The 894-nt window shown below is 55.1% G+C and overlaps 1 protein-coding gene across 1 annotated transcript in view; it reads left to right on the top strand.

Moving 5' to 3' along the window:
• Positions 1-608, top strand: part of ZPBP (zona pellucida binding protein) — a 13,508-nt gene extending 12,900 nt beyond the window's left edge. Inside the window, exon 8 of the mRNA XM_014448089.2 lies at positions 479-608. Within this exon, the coding sequence (XP_014303575.2) occupies positions 479-573 (95 nt within the window). The 3' untranslated portion in view covers positions 574-608. The remainder of the gene's footprint in view (positions 1-478) is intronic.
• Positions 609-894: the final 286 nt, after the last annotated feature.

The raw sequence follows: 894 nt of genomic DNA, 5'->3' as shown, positions 1-894 counted from the left end.
CTTCCCCAGTGGAAACATCTGGAGGTAGTTGTGCAGCTGCAGCCTTTCCCAGTGGAAACATCTGGAGGTAGTTGTGCAGCTGCAGCCTTCCCCAGTGGAAACATCTGGAGGTAGTTGTGCAGCTGCAGCCTTTCCCAGTGGAAACATCTGGAGGTAGTTGTGCAGCTGCAGCCTTCCCCAGTGGAAACATCTGGAGGTAGTTGTGCAGCTGCAGCCTTCCCCAGTGGAAACATCTGGAGGTAGTTGTGCAGCTGCAGCCTTCCCCAGTGGAAACATCTGGAGGTAGTTGTGCAGCCGGGCGAGGTACTTAACACTCCTGGGCACACACAGAATGGCCAGATGCACATCGTCTGTTCTGTGCGTGTCACACAGTTAAAGACCAATGACGTGTCCAAGTACGAGGCATCTTAGGAAGTGGCCCTCGTGCCGGTTGGCTGGCGTGGCGCGGGACACGCTCTCACCCTTGTTCTCTCCACAGTGATCTGCAGCCCCGGCTCCTACAACCCCAGCGACGGGACGCACTGCCTGCACTGCAACAGCAGCCTGGTCTTCGGGGCCAAGACCTGCCTGTAGCCGCCGTGCTGCGGGGCTTGTCACGTGGACGGATAGTTCTGAAATATTAACACATAATAAATCACTATTATGCAAAATTAAATGTATCAGATTTTACCAAAAAATGGTGTCCTCATTTCACTTGCAGCCCCCTGTGCCCACATGTTTGATGAGGGGAGCATCCAGGACTCCGTGCTCATTCGTGTGAGTCCGGAATACCTCCTGGGTCATCGCTTTTCAAAAATAGTCGCAAAACTGCATCAGGCTGGCGGGGCTCTTCCAGAAAGGGCTCAGCGCCCTGCACTCCGACTGCCTCCGGCCACCGGCTCCACCGCTGTAACT

The sequence above is a fragment of the Myotis lucifugus genome, unplaced genomic scaffold, assembly GCF_000147115.1.
Source record: "Myotis lucifugus unplaced genomic scaffold, Myoluc2.0 scaffold_760, whole genome shotgun sequence".
NCBI classification, from domain to species: Eukaryota; Metazoa; Chordata; class Mammalia; order Chiroptera; family Vespertilionidae; genus Myotis; species Myotis lucifugus.
The sequence above is the reverse complement of the archived record's forward strand: the minus strand, read 5'-3'. Positions and strand labels throughout refer to the sequence as shown.